The sequence below is a fragment of the Hakea prostrata genome, chromosome 3 (assembly GCF_041222555.1).
Source record: "Hakea prostrata isolate BN-2017 chromosome 3, UWA_Hpros_2, whole genome shotgun sequence".
In the NCBI taxonomy this organism is placed as follows: Eukaryota; Viridiplantae; Streptophyta; class Magnoliopsida; order Proteales; family Proteaceae; genus Hakea; species Hakea prostrata.
The window spans coordinates 23308826-23331864 of NC_142602.1; the positions used below are offsets into that span (position 1 = coordinate 23308826).

Genomic DNA, 23039 nt, shown 5'->3' on the forward strand with positions numbered 1-23039 from the left:
GTCCATGTTCGGGGACTAACGAGCCACCGAGCGGGTCCAGAATAAGCAAGCCAAATATATCAAGAACATGTATATAGTGAATAACCAAGACAACCCTCACATAGGAACAGAAAACGATCCCCCTCCAATATGTGTTGATTATCCCTAGTCCAACATAAACAATCAATATCATAAGAGACTGAGAACATACAAAAATGGAAGAAAAATGAGAGCCATCCTTCTAAGAAATGGACAATTGCTATTACTGCATACAGGAGGCTGGATGACAATAAAAATTGATCAACCATGAAAAGAGGACAACTGCTAAAAAAAAGAGATGACAATAAATATGAAAAATCAATGGAAGAAAAAATACAGCGTCCAATGAAAAATGGACACTAGAGGAACATGGTGGCGTTGTCCCTCATCGTCATCAATCTTTGTTGTCATCAAGTTTCCTAGCTTTAACTTTTTTATTTAATGAAAGTTTCTAGTTTTTGCTCCCAAAAAAAAATTGCTAATACAAAAAATACACATGACAACAAAAATCCAAATATATTCAACCGAAAGGGGTACATATCAGCCTATTCATGCGAGAGTTGATGATTGCATGTTGACAATCAAAACAGGGTCTAAGAGTACTAAAGAAGGTCCAAGAACTTGGACGTTACTATGTTAAAAGGTAGTTAATACTATATACAATGGTTTGAATACAAGAAGATTAAAATGGTAAAAGACTCAATATGATCGGATTCACAAGTCACACAAAATAAACGGAAGAAAAGATATAAAAAGAACAAAAGTGTACTAAAAAAATAGAATAAAAAGGTGAGCCAACCCCCAAGGGCCACAAAGGCACACGGGGGGAGTCTCAAGACATCCACAAGGCGATAGAAACCACAACGAACAACACCACGGACCAACCCCAAGAGGTGAGCATTTGAATACTTACATGATCGAAGTTTGGAGTAGTTGTTTGTAATCCCACAAAACAAATGATGATAAAACTAATATGAAAACCCATACAAATCAAAAATAGCAGTCACAGACACAATAAGAAACTCACACAAAACAACGAAAAAAGCCAACCACACAACCTAAAACGAAGTCCAAACCAAGACGGATGCGGGCCACGCACAAACATCAAGATTAAAAATGACTCTGATTAAACACACACATTTACCATGTGCATAAAAATGATAAGGAAAGACGCGGACGACACAACGAACCATACAAAACCAAAACCAAAAAAAAAAAAAGGCCATGAACCACCCACAAGGACATCGGGATACAAGTGGCCAAAATGAATGATTCAAGAAGAAGAAAATGATGATGCGCACAACGGAACAAAAGGGAGAGGACCACCGCAGCAAACCCCCTCCCCTCTCAAGTCAGAAGAATGTAGCACGAAGTCAGTGGTGGGTAGGAGAGAAAAATGAGCGATCAAACAAGCCGAGATTTGTGGGGAAAGACTCCAAATTGGATCGGGGATGAGGAATGTCTGAAGTGGGTCAACCAATCCTAAGAAATTCGAATAAGAGATTGGCCTCTCAAACAACAAACCCAACCCAAAGAAGAAAAAGGAAAATCAAGCAGCCTCGTCGGCACGAAAAGTGGGCACCCACAAGCACGAGATCTCACAACGGCAAACGGAGAGGGAGAAAGGGAGGACAACCCCCACCAAACGATTGAAAGATCACAGGGAAGATCGAGAATCACCTTGTGAATACCGCGACAAACCAGTACATAAAGAAGACAACCCTCTTAATAAAGATTAAAGATCTCAAAAGCTAGCTCAACGAGAGGGACTCAAAACTAGGCACACTCACCCACCAAGGGAACAATGGAAGATAAAAATATCGGAAAACCATCTCTCTCCCAAATCTTGAAAAAAACCAAACCACGAAAGGGAGACGGCTAAGAGAGAGAGAAAAAAAAGAAAAGGAAAATGGAGAAACGAAGAAGACAAGAAGAAAGCAAACGAAAGGATCGTAGACACAGGCGAGCGGCAAAAGAATTGGGAGACCGAACCGTGGGTTAAATGGAGGCATAAGTTGTTAAACACAGGAATGTGGGCAGGATTAAAATCAGACTCCCCATCCACCGTCGCTGCTTGGAGCAGTGCCACGTAGGCACTGCCCCCAAGCAAAATCCCAGCTTTGTGGTTCACGCCAACCCATCGCTTCATTGTCTTCTTTTACGTCATTTTATGAGTTACCTACTGCTGCTGCTGCTGCGATGGCAATACTAGCCCAATGCTCCAAACTAAACAGTTAACATCTTTCACACTGCTCTTAATGGAAGAACCATATCCACTCTGATCATCTGAATACCTGGACCAGAGCATCACACCTCCATACTTTGGAGAAGTCTTCGCCACCGGCAATATCTGAGAAATTAAAACGTCTGCAGGAACAAAACTATCTACCCCTACCGTCGACGGCAGCCCCAAAAACATCTTAGTCGCCGGAACTGACTTGGTCCATTGCTTCCAAGAACTCAGAAGATTATTTACATTACCAGAGCTGTAATCGCAGGAACTATTAAAATAGAATAGAATCCAAACATAATCGAAAAGCCCAGTCTGGAGTGCTTGATCTAGATACTTATCAGGGTAAGGACAAGCCGGAGATGCTGCCAAGTACACCTTCTTCCCCTGTTTGTTGTACCCAGAAAGAGATTTTGCGAGATCTTCCCAGTGCTGCATCGACCCGTCGATAATGAAGTCTATGCCATCTAGGGCAGCCTTACCGAGTGGCCTCGACGATGAATCGCCGCCAAGGAAGCTGTTCCAGAGGTAATCAGCGAGGTTCTTGGCATCTTCAGGGGAAGAGGGGGAACTATTATTGCTACGAGGAAGGATTCCGAGCAGAACTTTTATTCCTTTGTTTTGGCAGTATGTGACGCCGTCGCTAACGGAGGTGCAACCACCGGAGGTTGGGTTGCAGTGATCGGCAAGATTGATCTGAGGGGTTTGGCCGTTGCCGAGTATGTAAAGGAATGATATGCTGATATAATCATAGTAACCTGTTGCACAAGCGTCTCTTAACGTTCCTTCCAGTGCGTTCTTGCCCCAGTAAACGGCGATTCCAGCAGCGAGAGAGCTGGTCACCAGAGAGAGAACCATGAGCATGAGGTAGAAAAGCTGGGTCACTGTGCGACATGGGTTTGTCATTACCACCACTAGCAGGTGAGTTTGCAGATTTAATTGCAGATCGCGGAAGGATTTTTCAGGTGAGGAGCTCTACCAATTCAAAGAGGGAGAACTGAAGTTACCCACGCTGACCCGGAATCCAAGAATACATTCTAGATCTATGCCACATCTATCAAGTGGAAGAACAATCGGAATTTATATAAAGCATTGCTCTTGACGGATTTTGCATGGCAGCGGTGCCTGCTCCAAGTATAGTCAACGGTCAAGATGAAAAAAATTGACTCTCATATTAAATCATCATTGTATATTTTTTTCGTGTGCGAGAAAATAGAATTTTTAGTGAGAAAGACTTGGTTTGCACGGTTCAAAACGAACATTGCAAAACCAAAATTCAATTTGAAAAAAAAAAAAAAAAAGAAAACATAGTCTTCTGAAACTTGATTGGAGTTTTGCTTGGGTAAGGGGAAGCAGAAATTCCATTTGCCTCCTCTACTATTGGAAGGCTCCATCGTTCCAAGGTAGAGGAAATCAGAGGCTGGTCCTATTGACTCCTAAGCGAATCGTTAAGAGTTGGGGTCACCACCACCAACAAGCTTTTGAGATTCAGGCCCGTCGAACCCTATGTAAGAACCCAAATGCCGAAATCATACCCAATGTCACAATCCCCACCGAAACCGCAATTGCGACTTTCTTGGTCGGACTACTGGGCTTCACCCCCGTCGCCGGTGAAACAGGGATAGAGACATCACCCAGGAGTGATGGGGGTGATGGGGGACTATTCTGTGTTTGATCTGGGCTCTGCCCATTAGGAACCTCGGGGAAGAATGGCTCATCCGGGGCTTGCAAAAGCGCGGGGGAGGAGGCTGTCCTGCAAGTGGAGGCGTCGTATCCACCGGAAACAATGGCTGATGCAGAATTCTCCGGTCGTGTATTTCTAATACTCCAGTTGAAAGGTAAACAAGTGACGATAAAACCAATGACAGAAGTAGAAATAGAGTACCAGAAAAACCCAGATCAGAGAAACCGAAACTAATACTAGAATCCAAACGTATCTAGTCTTTATTATTTTCCAACTGAACTAAAAAGAGAACCCATCTCAGATTTAGATCTGAAGCACAAAAGAAGGAAGAAGAGATTTAGATCTGAAGCACAAAAAAAGGAAGAAGATACACAAAAGAAGCAAAGATACAATGTTGGCTGTAAAAAAATGATTTATGTCAAGAATGGGATTCGAACCCATGCCCTTTCGGACCAGTACCTGAAACTGGCGCCTTAGACCAACTCGGCCATCTTGACTTGTTGTTTAACTATTTTAGTGCATTAGTATATACTCGACTTGTTTTCTCTGCTTGTCCATCTTCTCTCTATTACTCTTATCCCCATCCTCCCACAAGACCACCTCTCTCTCTCTTCCTTCCTTCCTTCCTTCCTTCCTTCCTTCCTTTGGTCCTTGGCCATAGTTGTTCTCCTCTAGTTGAGGTATTGATGCCTACTTTGCTCTACTTCAAAGTGATAGAAGAAGGTCTCACTCTAATAAAGGATGACACTACCTACATGAAGACTTCATTGTCAAAATCTAGTCTTCGTGGAAAAAGAAAAAAGATAGAAGAAACTAGTTTGTTATTGTATTTCAATTGGAAAAAAAAAGCATCTACTATACACATCTTTTTGTTGTGCACAGTGGTGCAACACCACAGTTTGACACGTGGGATATTCTTAATAAACTGATTCAGATTAAAAGGTAGGGTTTTAAGTGAAAGAGAACCATTTTATGACCCGTTTTTACCACTAGTTGATCGATGGCATTGAGAATGGATATGTTGTGTTCTTCTTCAGGGTTCCAGAAAATCGAAGAGTTTGAGGGTGAGAAGATTGTGTTGCCACAACAGCTTTGTGGGTTTGGAATGAACAACTTCGACTAGAAGAAGATAAAGAAGAGTCCATTGAAGAGGGGGAGCTCGTGATCATTTTTCGACATCTTTGGTTTCTTGTGGTTGAAGTTCATCTATCATGGAATGGGCAAGTACAGAGGAAAGTGAATTGCAGAGCCAATTTGGATTTTCATTGCTTGTTTATGCTTGGAAGAAATGAAAAGGGTTCTTCAACTGATTCTTTTATGTTAATTCTTTGTTTGATGGATGATTTTCTTCAAGGATTGGTAATACTTCAATTTTTAAATTCATTACTAACCCATTTATTCAGGAACATAACTGATAAATTGTTCTTCCAAAATAGGAAAACAAGAACAAATTGATGGCTTATTATCATCTTCTACTGTTAAAAGGAAAAATATTCTCCCTTTTTCTATTTTTAGTAGTGATGAATGCTTTTGAGAGTTTGGTGCATTTGATTGAATGAATTTGTTCTAGAAGCAAGATGATGTTTGTGTTTGATGCTTCTTCTCTTCTTTTGTAAAGATGGGGGTTTTCACAAATGGGAATGAGAAATCATGATTAGACCATTGGGTTCTTCTCCATTAATGAATCACAGAATGTGAGACGGAGGAAAGGGATTGAGAGGAAAACGATTGAGAACAAAAATCCTCTGCTACCATTTTTAGAATCAAGTTTTAAAAATGGGTTGGTTTTGGATAAAAACAAATCATAAAATGGTTCTTTTTTCATTTCAAACCCTGCTTTCTAATCATGAGCTGTTTATTAAGAATATACCACATGTAACAAACTGTGCACAATAGAGAATATATATATATATATATTTTAAATGGTCTTGACTCATTATTAATGGCTTTAGTGTGTTCTTTTCTCTTTGCTTTTGTGTTGGGCCTTGCTTTTCCCTCTTTACCACCCTCCCCTGTTTTTTTTTCCTTTCTTTTTGATTAATGAATTTTTCATTCATTTCTAAAGAAAAAAAATATGCTAAACCAAACTTTGGAAGCCCCGCCAAAAAAAAAACAGAAAAAAAATTCGAAACAAGTTAAAATCTTACTTCATTCAAAAGAATGATTTATAATAATGTGGCCTACATACGGGTGAGCACGATCCTTATACTAATTTGTTTATTTGTCATTTTTTTTTGGGAAAAATTATGAACATCATCCCTTGAGTTATTCTTTAATCCTAAAACAAATTTTTCTATAAAAGATAATCTCTAAATAAATTAAAGTATTAGATACGCCCTTTTTTTTTTTTAAATAAAATATTCTAATCTGAAATGTCAAGTTTACTTATTTTTTTGGGTTAATACTATTTATATTTGCATTTTCTTCTTGGTTGAAGCAATCGGTTACATGTACCCTTGATGACTTGGACATTGTTGGGTAGTGTATCTTATTATAATTCTTTGTCATCGAATGCATCAGTTGCATAAGATATTTGGGTGAAAGACAAGCGGGAGTGATTCAGAATCTTACGGCTTGACTTGGAACATCATCTTTGAATAAGCCAATCCTGAGCCATAGTTTGAGAATGGGACTGCGTTTATGTTGTCCTTTCACATAAAGAGATGTATGGATTATGAAAGGAATGACAGAAGCAACCAACTCAGCCAAACACAGCATGAATCCATGGATGATTTTTAAAAGAGATTCACAAACTACACTTATATATTTATATGTTGGTCGGGTTGTTAGCTCAACTGTAAGAGATCAGGAAGGAGAGAGAGAACCATGGCTTTCAGCAAATCGGTTTTTACTCTAGTATTCATCTTTCACTTGTTTGGTACCATACCCACTCTCTCAGCTTCTTCCTTAACGATCAAAGAACTCGCTGCTAGTTCTGTGAATTACCTCAGCCATGCCAAAACACCAGAGTTTATGGACTGGATAGTAGGTGTTAGGAGGAAAATACATGAGTACCCAGAAACTGCATATGAAGAATTTGAAACCAGTAAACTTATCAGAGCCGAGCTTGATAAGATGGGCATCCCTTACAAGTACCCATTTGCAGGTACCGGTGTCGTTGGCTATGTCGGCACCGGTAAAGCACCTTTCGTAGGGATTAGAGCAGATATGGACGCTCTTAACATGCAGGTATATTCAGACTGACTTGAAAGAATGATAAGAAAGACAGTTTCTTCCAAGAATTATTTAGCTTTGTTATGAGATTCTGCTCACTTGGATTTAACTGTGATGAGATTAACAGGAAATGGTAGAGTGGGAGCATAGAAGTAAAGTCCCTGGGAAAATGCACGCTTGTGGGCACGACGGGCATGTTGCCATGCTTCTTGGTGCAGCTAAAATTCTCAATGAGTATCGCCATCATATTCAGGTTTGTTTTTTTTGTTGTTATAGGTAATTTAAGTGATAGATGGAAGAATTACTATTATGTTGCGGCTTGAATTGTTTTAACTAACTTTAAAGATGATCTACACTAACATATTTTGGTGGGCAACTAGCAGAGGCGTGAGCAAATAAAAATCTATATACCACTCTTAGCGCCTAATATGCCCATGAGGTCATATTGTCAGAATTTGGATTTTTGACTTAGGATTTTGGGAGACACTGTTGGCTATTGGTCGAGAGATTGCCATTTTTTTCTTCTATATAATGGAAAATTCTTCATCTTCACCGGTGGACATAGCACACCTCATTGGTGTAATGGTGTGTAAGCCATGTTAAATCTTTGTGTTTTTTTTTTTCATTTTATTTTTATTTATGTTCATGATTTGTTGATGTTCATTCAAACAGGGAACAGTTGCTCTTCTTTTCCAACCAGCTGAAGAAGGTGGTGCAGGAGCAAAGAAAATGATTGAAGAAGGAGCATTGGAGAACGTTGTGGCTATCTTTGCGCTCCATGTAGCCACTGAAATACCCGTTGGTTCGGTAGCTTCCAGGCCTGGCCTTATTAGGGCTGGAAGCGGCTCCTTTGAAGCAGTAATAAGTGGAAAGGGAGGTCATGCTGCCAGGCCTCACCAGACAATTGACCCAATTTTAGCTGCCTCCACTGCAATTCGTGGCTTGCAACATCTCATTTCCCGTGAAACCGATCCTTTAGATTCTCAAGTAAGATTCTTTATCTTTTCACGGTGTGGTGTTTTCTTGATTTGGTTTCTGGAAGGCAACCCTAATCTTTATTCTTTCCAATTAATTGTATCCGACATTTGTACTCCTCCAGTAGATTAGTTCAATATTATGGCTCATGGTCTTCTTCTTTTTTCTTTTTTTCTTTCTTATACACTAGAGCGTTTTTCCACCTAGATTTCTTAGTATTTTGTGGTGATAAATTTTCAAATTTATTTGATTATTGCTCAAAAACACACTAGATCATTGGGTTCACTAATCCCAACAACACTTGCAGGTAGTTTCAGTTGCGAAGGTTCAAGGAGGTACAGCATTCAATGTCATTCCAGATACTGTAACATTTGGTGGCACATTTCGAGCTCTTTCAAAAGAAAGATTTATGCAACTCAAGCAAAGAATTGAGGAGGTATTTGTATATGTACCAGTGAAATGTGAAACATTGATTATAAGCAGCTTAGGGTAATGGTGATCGATCGATAATTAATGCTTTTATAATGCAAGTGACGCAGGTCATCAAGGAAGGAGCTGCAGTGCATAGGTGCAGCGCAGAGGTTGATTTCTTTGAAGATAAGAAGCCCTTCTGCCCAGTGACAGTAAACGATGAAAACTTGCATGAGCACTTCTGGAAGGTTGCAGGGGATATGATCGGTATGCAGAACCTGCAAATAATGAAACCGACGATGGGAGCAGAGGACTTTTCCTTCTTCTCTGAGATCATTCCTGCTTACAACTTCTTCCTTGGGATGAAGGATGAGACAAAGGGACCTCTTGCAGCTATCCACAACCCTACTTTCACACTTAACGAAGATTCACTTCCTTATGGTGCAGCACTACATGCATCTTTGGCTGTGAGATACCTTATTGAATTCCAACCTACCAACTGAGATTATCTCCATCTGTAGTGTTTGATTATCTCATCGTAGAAGTAGAACTCTGTTTTCCATGTAATCCTCATATCTACTAATATTATAGCTACGATGACTCTCAATATTGAGATCTCTCAAGGCATTTCTTATTAATAGTGTTTTATACTCTATAAAATACAACCCAAAGTCTCGGTTGGTATATGGAAAGGCTCTTAGAGTTATTTACTCTAGATGGCCATGGTTTACTCTGAAATGGAATTTTTAGTCAAATATAGAAATCCAAATGGCAAGCAATGGTCTAATAGCCCTTTGTCACACACTCCCAGGTTGATTAGTGTAAGGTGGCCATTGTTGATGGTTCTTCGACTTTCTTCTGGGTTGGTAATTGAATTGCTCCAGATTTAGCTATCCTTTCCATTCCATCTAAGGTTGGAAACTGTTAATAGTTGTGGTCGGCATTTGAGAAGGGTGGGGATTATGTCAGATTGGTCACCACCTTCAACAGGGAGTATTAAGTTAGATGTAGATGCTACAGTGGATTACAGAACAACTTCGTTCAGCTGGAAGGATTGTTCAGCAACTACATAGGTTGCTTAAAAGGAAGTTGTGTGAAGATGATATTTCTTCGCTCGTCCCGGGTAACGGAGCTGCTTGCCAGCAAGGAAGGTTTAAAAGTTTTTGGCAGTTGCGAAGGGGTTTGGTCCACTGGTCATGGAATCAGATTCTCTTGAGTTTTTTTTTTTTTTTTCTCGGGGTTGAAGCCTTTCCTCTGGTTGAGTGCTTCATGGAATGTCAGGTAGGACTGTTGATAACATTAGATTGATTAGATCGTCTATGTACTTGGGTTGGGAATATCAACATAGACCATATCTATTCATGGAGATTTTGCCGCTGATCGGACGTCAAATGTTGGTGTGGCAAAATTCTTTTCGAATCTCTTTGAGTTCGAGGAGATCCGCTCAGGTGAGCCTAGGCTTTTCCACGAGTTCGGATCTACGACCTCGATGGGGAGCACTTTTTTTTTGTGTGCTCCCCAATGCTTCCTGATCACAAAAATTAGTGGGGCCTACGGTAAAAAAACACTTTTTAGAAAAATTAAAAAAAAAATGATTTTTGTGGTCAAAAAGTCATGGGAGAGCACTCTCGACGGAAAGATGATCCGAATTCCTTTTCTGCTACTTAGTTTTCTTTTTTCTTTAGTCCCTAACCTCGTTTCTACCCCAAAAAAAAAAAAAAAAAATCCCTGAATGCCCCGATGATCTTTAAGTTAATGTTGCTAGTGTACTACTTCCACATAGAGATATTTTTTTTTTTTTTTTTTGGCTAAAGAACACAAACACAAACCGGAACAACACACGAACCCGGGAGAACAAACCGGACGGATAAGGCCACCCCCGGGGCCCCGGGCGGGGGGCAGCCCACAACCCGAAAAGCAACCCGGCGGGAAAAGCCACAAAGAACACCACCAGGCGGGAATCTCCATACAATAGGTGGAGGTTCCAAGACCCACCGTTCCACCCCCCCTCCAACCCAGCCGGGCCCCCGGGCCCGCGTGCAGACAGGGATGGAAGCATATAAGAAATCGATCCCATTCCAAATGCAACCCCAGCCCTCATCATCTAGAAAAGTGATCACATTGGTGGTGCGCCGCTCCCTTCTTGTGCTGGGAATGACCACAAAAGTAAGGCAATCACTAAAACTATAGCAAATCTGTGTACAATTACACAAATGTGGAGTACGTGCTAAAACCTATCTGAAGAGGTCTTGGGTTTTTGCCAAGTCTCTTAATTCTCATCTTTCTTCTCCTCCAATAGAACGAATAGGGAAATCAATTCCTCAAATTTGATTAGTTTTGGTTAACAAAATATATGTTTTAGATAAAATCATAGGAATTTGAGAGGTATTAGAACTACAAGGAAAGCTATTTTCAAGTATGGTTTATTAGAAGGATAATTTGGGCACTTTTGAATATTGGTTGGGTAAAAAGAATTATTACTAAATTAGGGATTTAGTTTTTTTTTTTAAATAAAATCTGTTAGAGTAAAACCTTTTAAAACATCTTGTTAAGTAAACTTTTTCAAAATCAATAAATTTGAAGAAAAAAAATCTTAATATTTAAAGTAAAAAAATAAGAAAAGTGACTATTTATAAAGATGCATGAAGTGTTAGTTGAAGAGATATTGTTGATAACAATTATTATTTATTTAGTTGAAGAGATATTTGAATGTCCAAGATGCAAGTTCAAAGCATGGATGAACTAGTAGTCATCCAGAATTCCCCTCAAGATCTAAGAGAGATCCTCTAGGCCAACATGGCGAGTTGTAATAGTTAGTTTTCTTTGCTTTGGGTCATTGTCTGGCCTTATTTATATACTCAAAAAATGTATATATATATATATATATATATATATATATATATATATATATATATATATATATATATATAATCAAATTTTCTTATCATTTTCTTGAAGTGTTTTTTGTGGTGCCATGAAATACAATGAAAATTTTTTTTTTTTTTGGGTGTCGGAGAAAAAAATAAAGGGTGCTGACTATTTGTACAGAGGCACACTATTTAGGGTAAGAGAGTGTCAACTGAAAAATGTAATTGTTGATAATAAGTAAGGGTGTTTTGGTCTAATATATATTTTATTTTTTTGGTAAATGGTCTAATATTGAATGTTGGGAGAAAAGGTCCTCTTGAAAAATATAATTAATAAAGAATGTAAGGGTAGAGTAAAAGGGTAAAGAAAACCTGAATTTATACTTTTATATAGTAATAATAATAATATAGTATGTGATAATTCTGTCACCAATGCATCACTTCCATAAGATACTTAATTGGGTGAAAGACAAGCATGACTGCATGAGTGAGTCAGAATCTTACAGCTTGACAGAGAATTATCACCAATGCATCACTTGCATAAGATACTTATTTGGGTGAAAGACAAGCATAAGTGAGTCAGAATCTTACAGTTTGACAGAGCCATAGTTTTGGAATGAGAATGCATTTATGTTGTCCTTTCGAATAGAGAGAAGTATGGTTTATGGAAGGAATGACAGAAGCGAACAACCAACCATTTACCCAAAAAAAATAGAAAAAAACAGGACAGAAGCAACCAACTCAGCCAGCCACGGCATGAATCCATGCATGACTTCTAAAAGAGATTCCCAAAGTACTGATTAAATATTTATATATTGGTCGGGTTATAAGCTGAACAGCTGTGGAGAGATCAGAAAGGGAGAGAGGACCATGGCTTTCAGCAAATGGGTTTTTTCTCTAATGTTCATCTTTCATTTGCTTGGTAGGATACCCACTCTCTCATGTTCTTCCTTAACGGCCAAAGAGCTCGCTGCTAGTTCTGTGAATTACCTCAGCCATGCCAAAACACCAGAGTTTATGGACTGGATAGTAGGGATTAGGAGGAAAATACATGAATACCCAGAAACTGCTTATGAGGAATTTGAAACCAGTAAGCTTATCAGAGCCGAACTTGATAAGATGGGCATCCCTTACAAGTACCCATTTGCAGGTACTGGTGTCGTCGGCTATGTTGGCACCGGTAAACCACCCTTCGTCGGGATTAGAGCAGATATGGATGCTCTTAACATGCAGGTAAGAATATTCAGACTGACTTGAAAGAAGGATACAAAGAAATCTTCTTCCAAGAATTATTTAGCTTTCTTAAGAGATTCTGCTCACTTGGCCTTAATTGTGATGAAACAGGAAATGGTCGAATGGGAACATAAAAGTAAAGTCCCTGGGAAAATGCATGCTTGTGGGCACGACGGTCATGTTGCCATGCTTCTTGGTGCAGCTAAAATTCTGAATGAATATCGTCATCATATTAAGGTTTGTTTTTATTGTTATAGTAATTTAATTGATAAATTCATGAATCTCTTAATTCACTTTTATTTTGTAACCTGAATTCTTGTACTCAGACTTTAAAGATAGGCCCCGAACCAATATATGTTGATGAGAGACCTAAACCGACTTAACGTATCTATGATGGAAGTAGAAGGCTTGCACTGATAATAATATATATACCAACCTAATTGCCTATGAGGTTATATTATGAGATTTGAGACTTTTGTCTTTGCCCTAAGATTTTGAGTGAGGGCTTCTTAACATTGGTGTAGCAATTGGTTGAGAGGTTTCCATTCTCTTTTTCTTATACATGATAAAAAGTTATTCTTGACCTGTAAATGTAACCCGCAACATTGGTGTTAGCGTATGTGAACCATATTAAATTTCTGTGTTTTTTTTGTTTTGATTTTGTTTGTATTCGTGATTGTTGGTTTTCGTTCTAACAATTATGTATAGGTCATGTGAATGGTATTTGGTGGTTTGATCAAACAGGGAACAGTTGCTCTTCTTTTCCAACCAGCTGAAGAAGGTGGTGCAGGAGCAAAGAAAATGATTGAGGAAGGAGCATTGGAGAACATTGTAGCAATCTTTGCTCTCCATGTATCCACTGAAATACCCGTTGGTTCGGTAGCTTCCAGGCCTGGCCTTATTAGGGCTGCAAGTGGCAGATTTGAAGCAGTAATAAATGGAAAAGGAGGTCATGCTGCTAGGCCTCACCAGACAATTGACCCAATTTTAGCTGCCTCCACTGCAATTCGTAGCTTGCAACATCTCATTTCTCGTGAAACTGATCCTTTAGATTCTCAAGTAAGATTTTTTATCATTTTATGGTGCGTTGTTTTCTTGATTTCGTTTCTGCAAGGTAATCCTAATCTTTATTATTTTTAATTGACTGTATCCTCAATTTGAGAGAAATATCTGTGTTCTGTCTTTTTATCATAGTGGATGGATACAATATCTTGTCCCGTAGTTTTTTCTCTTTACACTACAGGGTTTTTCCACGTATCTTGTATCTTGTGATGATAATTTTTTCTCAATTATTTTATCATTTCTCAAGTTAGGTTATTGGGTTCGCTAATCCAAGCAATACTTGCAGGTAGTTTCAATTTCAAAGGTTCAAGGAGGTACAGCATTCAATGTCATTCCAGATTCTGTAACATTTGGTGGCACATTTCGAGCTTTTTCGAAAGAAAGATTTATGCAACTCAAGCAAAGAATTGAGGAGGTATTTGTATACGTACCAGTGAAATGTGAAATATTATTGATTATAAGCAGCTTAGGGTAATGGTGATCGATAATTAAGGCTTTTATAATGCAAGTGACGCAGGTCGTCAAGGAAGGAGCTGCAGTGCATAGGTGCAGTGCAAAGGTTGATTTCTTGGAAGACAAGAAGCCCTTCTACCCAGTGACTGTAAACAATGAAGACCTGCATGAGCACTTCTGGAAGGTTGCCGGAGATATGATTGGTCTGCAGAACCTGCAAATAATGAAACCAACGATGGGAGCAGAGGACTTTTCCTTCTTCTCTGAGATCATTCCTGCTTACAACTTCTTCCTTGGGATGAAGGATAAGACAAAGGGACCTCTTGCAGCTAACCGCCACAACCCTACTTTCACACTTAACGAAGATTCACTTCCTTATGGTGCAGCACTACATGCATCTTTGGCTATGAGATACCTTATTGAGTTCCAACCAACCAACTGAGATTCTTTCTCTCCATCCGTAGTGTTTGACTGTCTCATCACAGAAGCAAAACTCTGTTTTCCTTGTAATCCTCATATCTACTAATGTTATAGGGTGACTCTCAACATAGATATCACTCAAGGCATTTCTCAACAGTGTTTTCTACTCTAATACATCCCAAGTCTCGGTTGGTATATGGAAAGGCCACTAGAGTTATTTACTCTAGACGGCTATAGTTTACCTTAAAAATTAAATTTTTAGTCAAATATAGAAATTTAAATGGCAAAAAAGTTAGGATCGAATCCAAGGAACAATCATACAACGAAAGATAGAAGAAAAAGATCAAACACAAAACACACACCCACATGGAGATTTTACGTGAGAACCCCTCAAGGGGAAGAAAACCCATGGCCGTCAAACAATCTACTAATTTCAAGAAGAGAGTTACAAATTTATACCAAAAAACCCTAACCGAGATATAATCAACACCGTCTATATCTTAAGATAATATGGGCTATTGTACAAAGAATTTCTGTGTAATTAAATTGTGTACATCAAAACAATTAATGTTCTATTAGCTCTTTCTCACAGTCCCAAGGATGATCTCTAAGTGTAAGGTTTTGTTTGGTGATGGTTCTTCGACTTTATTTTGGCTTGATAATTGAATTGCTCCAAATTATAATCTTGCCGTAGTAATTTGGAGAATGCCAATAGCTATGTAATCCCAAATGGGGAATGATGGTGGGACCCTTTTTAGCATATATGCTCCTACCTAATGACTATTATGCTTGGGAGCAGTGTTGGGAGTCCAAATCTAATTTGGGGTCCAGAGTAAATTTGGACGATTGAATAAACACTTCATTCAACAGTCTAGATTTGTTCTGGACCTCCAAATTAAATTTGGGCGACAGACTGCTGGGAGCAACACTGCTCCCAAGCAAAATGCCCCTAATGAGGTGTGCTTGAGAGTTGTAGAGTATAACCAGATTTCAACTCCTCCCCTATGGCGAATGGTATGTTCTCTATATGCTCAACCTATGAGGAGTTGACTAAGGATCTGGGCATACACTGTCGGGAGCTGAAGATCCAAAGTTGTGGAAAACTATTTGGAGGCTCAAAGTTCCCCACTATATTCTTTCTTTTGTTGGCGTGCCATAGACTGTAATTGATTAATGCCAGAAAAAGGAAGTTGCATCTCCAGGGCACAAGCTCAGCAGTTTTGTTAGTAGAAATCTGGACTGTGAAAGATCCCATCTACCAAGAGGTCTTGGGTTTTGGCCAATTAAGCCTGTTGATTCATCTTTCTTCTCCTTCAACAGAAGAAGTAGGAGTGAATCGGTTGGGGCTGGGATGGTTTTGATTCTATTGGGTTGGTTAGGTTAAGAAAGTATATATTAAATAAAATAATGAATTTGAGAGGTATATTGGCACTACAAAGAAAAACTATTTTTGATAATTTGTTTGATCAATTTACGAGTTTCATTAATTAAGGTCTGGTCGATCCTACTAGTGCAGCTTAGAATTACACACTAAAGAATATGTACTTGAAAAAAAAATCAATGAAGCTTCATTTTAACCATTGGAAATACAACGACAGAATATGCTCGAGCAAGCATATGAAACCCATAACTTAACAACTTGCCAAGATTAGGCCATTCCACCCAATGGACAGTTTGAAATGGATACTCTTCGCATATGGCTTAAGAAGACCATAATTCCATTAGAAATATTGGTGATGTGATTGAAATATTATAATATCAAATTAAATACATATTTATCAAGTAGATACTAAATAACTTATTATATTATTTAGGTATTTATTGCAAAATCTATCTGCCCTTGATGAAGTAAACTTTTTTTTTTCTGTTTGGTCTGATCCTTGAAGAACCAAACAAAGTTAGGAACTGTCAAAAAAAAAAAAAAAAATCATCTTCTTAAAAGAAATCATTAAAACATGAACTGCATAAGATATTTTGGTGAAAGATAAGCATGAAATGGGGAAGAAGCATCCAAGTTGACGTTCAGAGACTATCATCTTTTAAAAATGAATATATGACACTTTCTATAACTTATTTGTGGAAATTTTCGGCTCCGGAGACCGTTTTTTCACCATGTTGCTTGAAGTCTCTGCCAATATTTCCTTGATTCTATCTTTTCTCTGACCTCGAACACTAGAAAAAAGGATGAATTAAGTTATCAATAAGCATCATGAGAGGCTCGTTTGTCGGCCACAAAATTTCCATCCATGAAACTGTTGAGAATAAATTTAAGGAATGGACGGTTGAGCCAATGCCATGATGGCTTGAACAATAAAAATATAGACCCTTGAGGCCCAGAAGGGAAACAGATCCTCCACCCCTACGTATTCCATCCTTCAAAAATTACTTTTTTATAGTCTACTTGACATAGACTACCCTGCTGACTTATGTTGAACTGTGAAAGGAAAATTTTGAAGGCATGAAAGTAGTAGAGGTTGAAGATCTGAACGCCCCCAAAAGACAACGTAGAAGGTGCACGCAATTTTGTCACATGCTCCATATAGATTGCATTACCCGTTCACTGGATGGATAGACTCTGAAGTGAAGCCTGATCCATCCAGTTTGAGAAAGAGACTGCATTTTATTGTCCTTTTTCAGAGGGAGAGGTTTTGGATTATGGAAGGAATGACTGAAGCAGCTGACAACTCAACCATGGCATGAATCCATGACTTCAACAAGAGATTCATCTCTTTGTCTCTCTTGTAAGATTCTCCACAGAATACCCGTATATATATTCGTCTTTTTCTAAGCTCAAGTTGTAGAGAGATCAGAGAAAGAGAGAGAATCATGGCTATCAGCAAATGGGGTTTCCTGATTTTGACCCTTCACTTGTTAGAGACAATACCCAAACTAACAAGTTCTTCCTTGACGGCCAAAGAGCTTGCAGATAGTTCTGTGAAGTATCTCAACCATGCCAAAACACCAGAATTTATGGATTGGATGGTAGGTGTGAGGAGGAAAATACACGAGCACCCAGAAATTGCTTATGAAGAATTTGAGACCAGTAAGCTAATCAGAGCCGAGCTTGATAAGATGGGTATCCCTTACAAGCACCCAGTTGCAGGTACCGGCGTCGTCGCCTATGTTGGCACCGGTAAAGCACCGTTCGTCGGGTTAAGAGCAGACATGGACGCTCTTCCTATGCAGGTTAGGAAAATTAGACTGACTGGAAAATAAATAAATCTCCATTTATTTTCTTTGAAGAATTATTTAGTTTTGTTCTCTTCTTAATTTGATCCTTACTATAACGATATAGGAACTTGTGGAGTGGGAGCACAAGAGCAAAGTTCCTGGGAAGATGCACGCTTGTGGGCATGATGGTCATGTTTCTATGCTTCTTGGCGCAGCTAAAATTCTCAACGATTTTCGTGATGATATTCAGGTCTGTTTTTGTCACATGTATGATGTTAACCATTTTTTTTTTTTTTCCTCTTTTTAGTTTGTGTTGTTTTCTCCTCTAGAATCAATACCTTCAATTTCGTTGTTCTTTACCTTAAAAAAATATCTCTTTGCTCTATCTCCTAGTTCTTACCCAAAAAAAATCTCTTTGGTCTATATTATCAAAAATAAAATACTTAGAGATAAATATGTTATTAGTTGCATAACCCTTTGCCTAAGTGATCCCTAAAACATAGTTGGATACAAAAAGACAAACCACCAGGGGTGTCAGTGGTTCAGTCTAGATAGGTTTTGGTTTTGTGGTTTATAGTGTGAAAAGCCAAAAATGAAATCAAGAGCCCAAGAGCAAAGTCCGTAGGAAGATGAACACTTGCGGGCGTGATTGTCATGTTTCTATGCTTATGGGCGCAGTTGACTTTCACAATGATATTCAGGTTTGCTTTTGTCATACGTATGATCTTAACCACCTTCTCTTTTTCATTTCAATAATGGATGTTACCCACTAAAGCTATTGTTTCTTCTCCATAATCAATACTTTCAATCTCTTTGCTCCAAGCAAAAGAAAGAAAAATCTATTTGCTCCTTGTCATCAAGACAAAATAATTAATGGATAAATATACTATTTAGTTGCATAGCCATGTGCCTAGACATAGGTGGATACAAAAAGACCAACCACTAAAGGTGTCAACGGTTTAGTCCAAAAACCAGGTTGATTTTGGTTTTGGAGTATCAAAGCCAAAAAGGGACCATTAACAAAATTTTGGAGTGTTTGTGTCAGTTTAGGTTTGATTTGGACCAATGGCTTGGATTTGGGTTGAATTGGTTTAGAAATTATTAGTAATTCATGCTAAAAGTTATATTTGTGATCGTTAACCTCTTTAAATCGTAAAATCAACCAAACTATTTAGCCTATTTTAGAATTTTATCAAAAAAACAATGCACGAAGATAGAAAAATTGAAATAAATTATAACTTTGCTCGGTTTTTAATGATTCAATTCTATTAGTGGTTCACCATAAGAAGTCACTAATAGATTGGATTGAACCAACTCAAAACCATCAGTTGGTAATGACCGACATCTCTTAACGAAGAGGTCACAATTTGATGCTCCTTGTAATATATGTTAAAAGTAAATTTCCCCACCCCTAATATAAAGCTTACCAATTTCAAAAAATAAAATAAAATCAATAGGTTTTTCAATCCCCAATGTGTATTCTGTCCAATTAGCCTTGGGTTTGTCCAGTTCAGTCGTTCAGGTCTTAACAGGTCCACCCCCATGGAACTATATAAATCTTATTCCTGTGGTATTGTGCACGTATGCTCCTGTTAACCATTGCTCCAGCAAAGGGCCATTTTGCTAGCCTTGTGCCTAGATACAGGTAAATTAAAGTAATGGACAATTAGAAGTGTATGTAAGTAATGTGAACTGTATTTGATGTTTGAACAGGGGACAGTTGCTCTTCTTTTCCAACCAGCTGAGGAAGGTGGTGCGGGAGCAAAGAAAATGATTGAAGATGGAGCATTAGAGAACGTTGTTGCTATCTTTGCTCTCCATGTAACCATTGAAGTACCCGTGGGTTCAGTAGCTACCAGGCCTGGGCTTATAAGGGCAGGAAGTGGCTTCTATGAGGCAGTAATTAGCGGAAGAGGTGGTCACGCAGCCATCCCACATAGTACAATTGACCCAATTTTAGCAGCTTCCAATGTCGTTGTCAGCTTGCAGCATCTCGTTTCACGTGAAACTGATCCTCTAGATTCACAGGTATGGTTTTGTCTCCGCTGCAAGTTTTCTTCTTTCTAATCTCAATCCAAGAAACAAATCTTACCACTCAAATCCAGAATCCCCAAACTCCTGTAAATAATCTTGAACTTGTTGATGAACCATCACGCAGGTAGTTTCAGTTACAAAATTTCAAGGAGGTAGTGCATTCAATGTTATTCCAGATTCTGTAACAATTGGTGGCACGTTCAGAGCTCTTTCAAATGAAAAGTTTATGCAGCTCAAGCAAAGAATTGAGGAGGTATATATATATATAATCGAAGTAATGTGAAAAATTGATTCTGAACGGTTTATATTATTGGTGATTGCTAATGCTCTTAAAATGCAAATGACACAGGTTATCAAAGGGAGGAGCTGCAGTACATAGGTGCAGTGCAGAGGTTGATTTCCTTCAAGACAAGAAGCCCTTCTACCCAGTGACTGTAAACGATGAAGGCTTGCATAAGCACTTCTGGAAGGTTGCAGGAGACACGATTGGTGAGCAGAACCTGCAAATAATGGTACCAACAATGGGAGGAGAGGACTTTGCCTTCTACTCTGAATTTGTACCTGCATACAACTTCTTCTTGGGGATGAAAGATGAGACAAAAGGACCTCTAGCAGCTAATCACAACCCTAAGTTCACACTCAATGAGGATTCACTGCCTTATGGTGCTGCTCTGCAGGCATCTTTGGCTATGAGGTACCTTGTTGAGTTCCAACCCAACTCGGCAGAAGGGAAAACCCATGATGAATTATGAGGCGTTTGTTATAGATTCAGTGGCTGGTTCAAGCAAAGCACCGGGCCTTTTGGAGCTTTGACTTGGGCAGTTTTTAAGTGTTTGACTCTGGAAGTAAGATCCACCAACTTAAAAAATGAATGCTTTGCAGGTTGGAGTTGGAAATGCGAAACATTAACTCTGTTTCATATGATCTACTCGTATAATAAAATGTGTTCCAGCTCAAATAAGTTAGTTTTATATAATTAATGACAGAATATTTGGTAAACATATTAAGACAGAATATTAGGTAACAAATTAATGAAGACCACAGAAGGAACATAGCTTTCCTATAATGATGGCCACGTTTGGCTCAATGATTCATCGAATGTAAACGTTGAATTCGTGGAGAGCGTTTATACCAATTGAGTTAGTGCGGGTACATTTGGGATAATGAAAGAAAAAGGAAAGAACGAAAAGCCACTTGAGAAAGAACATGCTGTTCTTGTTAATTTCCACTTACTTCGTCTTAAAAATGGAAAAACGCTTCAAACTAAGATGGAACACCGTTCACCATAAGAAGAGAGTGACTAATCATCTCTTATCTCATTCGAATTATCTTTTGACCGCGAAAAAACAGCTAATTAAGGAAGTGCGAAAGAAAGAAAATAGAGCAGAATCATTTGGTGCTGCAATGAAAATGAAATATCTAGACAGGAATCTGTACGAAAAGAATGTGTGTGTTAACAGCTTCATTTGCCTTAATACATGGTGAAATCCATCCGGTGAAGTCCAGCAGTGGTAACAGAATACATCGGTTTAGAGGTTCAGGTTCAGGTTCAGTGTTCACACACAACGAGTGCAATTACAAATCGATCCATCTATAGAACTTTATTACTTCGGCGTCTGTGAGCTATAAAGAATTCATTCGACCGTGAAAGTATTGCAGAACCAAATAAAGAAATTTCATTCATGTAGATCGATCAAGATCTTCCTATCATCTGTTCAAGAAATCTCCAAACAATGCAACGGAAAAAAGAACTATTGAAAGAGAAGAAAGTATTCATAGGACATTACAGATCCAACAAAAACAAACAACGACCTATAATCTCCCGGCAGTAATTCAGACGAAAGAACGGAAACGAAAATGGCTTAGAGACGAGCGAGATCTTGGAATAATGGAACCTTTCATCGGCGGAGAGATCCAAACAGGAAGGCAATGAAAGAGACGAGGAAAGCGGCGGCAATCGACGGCGAGATGGAACTGATTCCGGCACCTGAAGTAGGGCTAGGAGCCGGAGCCTCAGCAGCTGTGGCATCTTCAACGAGAGAAAAGATGGCGAGCACAAGCACCATAAGAGCGACGAACGAAAATTTGCTGCTGAAACCCTCCATTTCTACTTGCTTTTGGAAATTTCTATTCTTCGAAAGAGAGAGAATGGAAGATTTGCTGAGAGAACTCTGAGAGTTGTTGTTAAAGCAGTAAAGCCGTAAAGAGAGCGAAGGTGGCAGCAGTGTATTTATATGGGGTTCCTGAACCTGGGGCAGCTAACCCGGTCCCAATGGACAGCCTGGCTAATGTGGAATCGAATAGCTGGCAATCTGTGGGCCCATCCATTTAACGGTGGAACCCGGAAGGTTTAATTCGCTAGTTTCTTTGGGCGTTTTAATATTCTATTTTGGCCGGTTATTTGAACGTTGAATCTGCCGCCGGTGAAGTTAATTAATTAAGAGAGTTCCCTCAATAACAGGGACGTAGACGCAATAGGGAGAATTTCAGGGGTAGAAACATAAATAATAGTCTGTAAATTCAAGAGTGTGTATGTAATTAATTTTTTATAAATAAGGTGAAGTGATATTTAACAACTATGGAGGAAAGAAAATGTAAGGGCATTTCGGTCAATGTAAGTGGGGCGCATCATGTATCCCACGTTGGACATAGTGGGCGGCTGGGCGCCCTGGAGAGGTTGTAGAATATTACTGGCTACTTTAAGGTGGGACCCATCGTAATGTTGGGGATCATATGCCCGAGGTGCACTCTATCATTCATGAACTGCCTCCCCATATTCGAAGTTATTAGTTTTATATATATATATATATATATTAGAAGATATTAGTTCGATACCGGTACGTATCTGATTTTTGATAACGAAAATAAAGAAAAACAAAAAAAAAAGATAATTTACCCTTTTTTAATAAAAATTTAAAGACAAATCTGTCTGCCGATCCGATAATCATTATTCACAAGACCGATTCTTTATTCGAAACTGAGCCAACTAATACCCTGTGGTGGTTGGGCTGTTGGTTGTCAGTAAGGATGTCAAACAGTGTGGAATGGTAATACATTATGGTATTGATATTGAAGGAAAATAATAAATAAAAAAAAAAAAGTATGAGTATTGATACGTTATAGAAAATCAATATCCAAAACCGAAACCAACTGAATGATATCAATTTTGTATCTACATTTGTGAATAATTGGCTTCAGTATGAAAACGGTTGTGAAAACAATTAGGCTGCAACATATAACAGTAAGGTATGGTTTTTTTTTTTTTTGGTAATGAACAATAAGGTATGGTTTTGATATATAAACAATA

At 38.6% G+C, this 23039-nt stretch overlaps 4 protein-coding genes and 1 non-coding gene across 5 annotated transcripts; 3 read left to right on the forward strand and 2 right to left on the reverse strand.

Moving 5' to 3' along the window:
- Positions 1-2139: 2139 nt before the first annotated feature.
- LOC149021711 (acidic endochitinase-like) lies at positions 2140-3430 on the reverse strand. Its single transcript, XM_089147166.1, has one exon. The coding sequence runs from the start codon at positions 3152-3154 to the stop codon at positions 2198-2200; it is 957 nt and encodes a 318-aa protein (XP_089003292.1). The 5' UTR covers positions 3155-3430; the 3' UTR covers positions 2140-2197.
- Positions 3431-4348: 918 nt separating this feature from the next.
- On the reverse strand, positions 4349-4429 carry TRNAL-CAG (transfer RNA leucine (anticodon CAG)). The gene has a single exon. It is a non-coding gene; the product is annotated as a tRNA-Leu (tRNA).
- A 2329-nt stretch (positions 4430-6758) lies between these two features.
- Positions 6759-9242, forward strand: LOC149021713 (IAA-amino acid hydrolase ILR1-like 4). The gene is made up of 6 exons (XM_089147480.1): positions 6759-7121; positions 7234-7359; positions 7779-8093; positions 8389-8517; positions 8621-8983; positions 9159-9242. Exons 1-6 carry the CDS (start codon positions 6759-6761, stop codon positions 9240-9242), a joined length of 1380 nt encoding a protein of 459 aa, XP_089003606.1.
- A 2987-nt stretch (positions 9243-12229) lies between these two features.
- LOC149021714 (IAA-amino acid hydrolase ILR1-like 4) lies at positions 12230-14764 on the forward strand. The gene is made up of 6 exons (XM_089147481.1): positions 12230-12592; positions 12704-12829; positions 13337-13651; positions 13941-14069; positions 14172-14537; positions 14705-14764. The coding sequence occupies exons 1-6, from the start codon at positions 12230-12232 to the stop codon at positions 14762-14764; spliced, it is 1359 nt and encodes a 452-aa protein (XP_089003607.1).
- Positions 14765-16976: 2212 nt separating this feature from the next.
- On the forward strand, positions 16977-20863 carry LOC149021715 (IAA-amino acid hydrolase ILR1-like 1). Its single transcript, XM_089147167.1, has 5 exons — positions 16977-17713; positions 17823-17948; positions 19412-19726; positions 19857-20006; positions 20092-20863. The coding sequence occupies exons 1-5, from the start codon at positions 17354-17356 to the stop codon at positions 20482-20484; spliced, it is 1344 nt and encodes a 447-aa protein (XP_089003293.1). The 5' UTR covers positions 16977-17353; the 3' UTR covers positions 20485-20863.
- The last annotated feature ends 2176 nt before the right edge of the window (positions 20864-23039 follow it).